General features: G+C 50.8%; 1 protein-coding gene across 1 annotated transcript; it reads right to left on the bottom strand.

Annotated features, from left to right (window-relative positions):
• Positions 1–113: 113 nt before the first annotated feature.
• On the bottom strand, positions 114–2008 carry PLA2G1B (phospholipase A2, group IB (pancreas)). The gene is made up of 4 exons (XM_009330872.1): positions 1975–2008; positions 1733–1892; positions 866–993; positions 114–235 (listed from the first exon to the last, which is right to left on the bottom strand). Exons 1-4 carry the CDS (start codon positions 2006–2008, stop codon positions 114–116), a joined length of 444 nt encoding a protein of 147 aa, XP_009329147.1.
• Positions 2009–2248: the final 240 nt, after the last annotated feature.

The following is a 2248-nucleotide window of genomic DNA, read 5'->3' as shown; positions in this document are numbered from 1 at the left end:
CCTCAGCGCGGCGCAGGGAGGAGGCGGGAGGCGCAGGGGCGTTGCAAGGCGTTTATTAGTGACAGGCCGCTGCGGGTCTGTTACCGCCCTGAGGGGCAGGAGGAGGAGGATGACTAGTTGCAGTATTTCTTGGTGTCTAGCCTCTTGTACTTGGGATTGTAGGGCGCCTTGGCGAAGCACATGGCAGCGGTGCGGTCGCAGTTGCAGATGAACATGTCGCACTCGTTGTTCTTGCCTGGAGGAGAGAGCAAGAGCAGTCAGACCCTGCAGCTCCTTCACCAGGCATGGCAGTGACTCAGGCAGGCATTTCTGCTGCCAGGGCGTAGCCGTTCCACTGCTGCCGTCATTTTGGGGGTGTATGCGCTTCTCCCTGCTAACCCTCTGGCCTCAAAGCTGCGTGCTCGGGCCCAGCAGTCTCCTTGCTCCTTCCTTCCCTGCAGTTCTGTTTGCCAGCGTACCTGCTATTTATCTCCATTCCAGAGCCCTGTAAGAGCTCCACCATTACATTCGAGATGTCCGGCAGAAGCTGTGTAACTCCCCCCAGTCAGCATGCTGCTCTCTTGAGTACTGCCATTAATGGGACTCCCAGAAAAGTACCACAGGGACGCAATCCCCTGGAGAAGGGACAGGCTTCCCTATGTACTGTGATACCATATATCTTCCATAAACTTTAAATTGTGTGGTACATGGAGAATATTCACTCTGGTGCCTATGTGAGGTGCCCCATTTCTAACAACCAGGCCCCCTGGCAGGGACTTGCACTGCGCCTCCCTGCCGCAGAAGCATGGAGTGTAATGCAGCCCAGTTCCTTCAGAAGAGAGACTGGAGTAACATTTGAAGTGGAGTGATGTGGAAGTGGACGTACTGTTACACGTAATCTGCCCACTGGAGCAGCTGAACTTGTACCCCTCTGTGTAGGGGTTGTCCAGAAGATATCTGCATGATGGTAGTTTCTTTGCCTGTGAGTAGCAGCCATCATGTACTTGACAGCACCTGGGAAGCAAGGAGGAAAAGGTCAGAAAATACCAGAAATGCAAACTCAGCTGACCTGTAAGACACGTAAATACACTAGTATTGCTTTGACAAGGCACTGAACAAAAAAAAGATAGCCAGTGGTAAGAGAGCAGACACGAAGGACCTCAGAGGGACCCGGTTCTGCTAGCTCATGGTCCAAGAGGTGTCTGGTACACATGTACTTACCGGAGCGTCTTCACAGAGTTATCTATTGGGCACAGGGAAAGCAAAAGACAGCATTTACCCTACGCTCCCCATCAGCGCCTGGTAGCTGAAGAGCTAACAGCTGACACAATCCACCACATCTTGGCTATCAGTCTTGTGTGATCTCTAAACTGCCCAAGCCACTTCTTAGCGTTTTGCAGCTCAGCCCTGCACGTGTTGATGGTCGTGCACTGGGCAGTGTGTGCTCAGAGCTGCGGCCACGCTGCTGGCACAGCACTGCTGCAGAAAAAAATGCTGGAATGAGTGCAGTCTAGCTGCCACAGAAGAGAAAAGAGAGTTGTTGGGATTATATTTTATCTTAGTAATAAGGCATCAAGGTGTGATACTACACAACCTTTTTTCCTTGAATCAGTCTTTGAGAGAAAGCTTCATTCACAGCAGCTGGAGAGTTTTGTGAACATCTATAGGCAGGGCCAGCTGAGATGAAGCTGGCATGCAGAACTATGAAAGCACAGGCAAGGAAAGAGGTTTGTAAAAGCAGAGTCTTGTAAACCTGTCAAGCTCATCCACTGGTGTCCCACTGCCTCCCAAGCCGCAGTAGCAGCCGTAGTCAGCAAATTCCAGCAGAGGATAGCTGTCCGGGATAGTGCATTTGATCATCCTGCGAAACTCCCACAAGGCCCAGGGTGAGACAGCTGTGCTGGCTGCGCCCACTGAGAAGAGATGCAAAGGTTAGAGTTAGGCATGGTGTTACCTGTCTAGAGGTGCTGGGGCAGGGTGAGTGCCACCTCGTACCAGAGAGCAGGAAAAGCAGGGCCAGGGACTTCATTCTCGGAGGAGTTGACAGACTGGTGCTCAAGAAAACGTGGCTTTTTATACAACAAGCTCACCTTGACATGGGTTTGAGATAAACAAGCCAGTATTTATGTTACTAAATGCAGACTTCTTCCATCGGAGGCTGTGGTCAGCAAGTTGTGACATGACAAGCTGAAGGCCAGTGCAGTTAAATCTGGAAGCCAGGAAGGCAAATATTTACTCTCTAGATATTTGCTATTAAATTATTTTTAAT

This window comes from Pygoscelis adeliae, unplaced genomic scaffold (genome assembly GCF_000699105.1).
Source record: "Pygoscelis adeliae isolate BGI_AS28 unplaced genomic scaffold, ASM69910v1 Scaffold358, whole genome shotgun sequence".
NCBI classification, from domain to species: Eukaryota; Metazoa; Chordata; class Aves; order Sphenisciformes; family Spheniscidae; genus Pygoscelis; species Pygoscelis adeliae.
The sequence above is the reverse complement of the archived record's forward strand: the minus strand, read 5'-3'. Positions and strand labels throughout refer to the sequence as shown.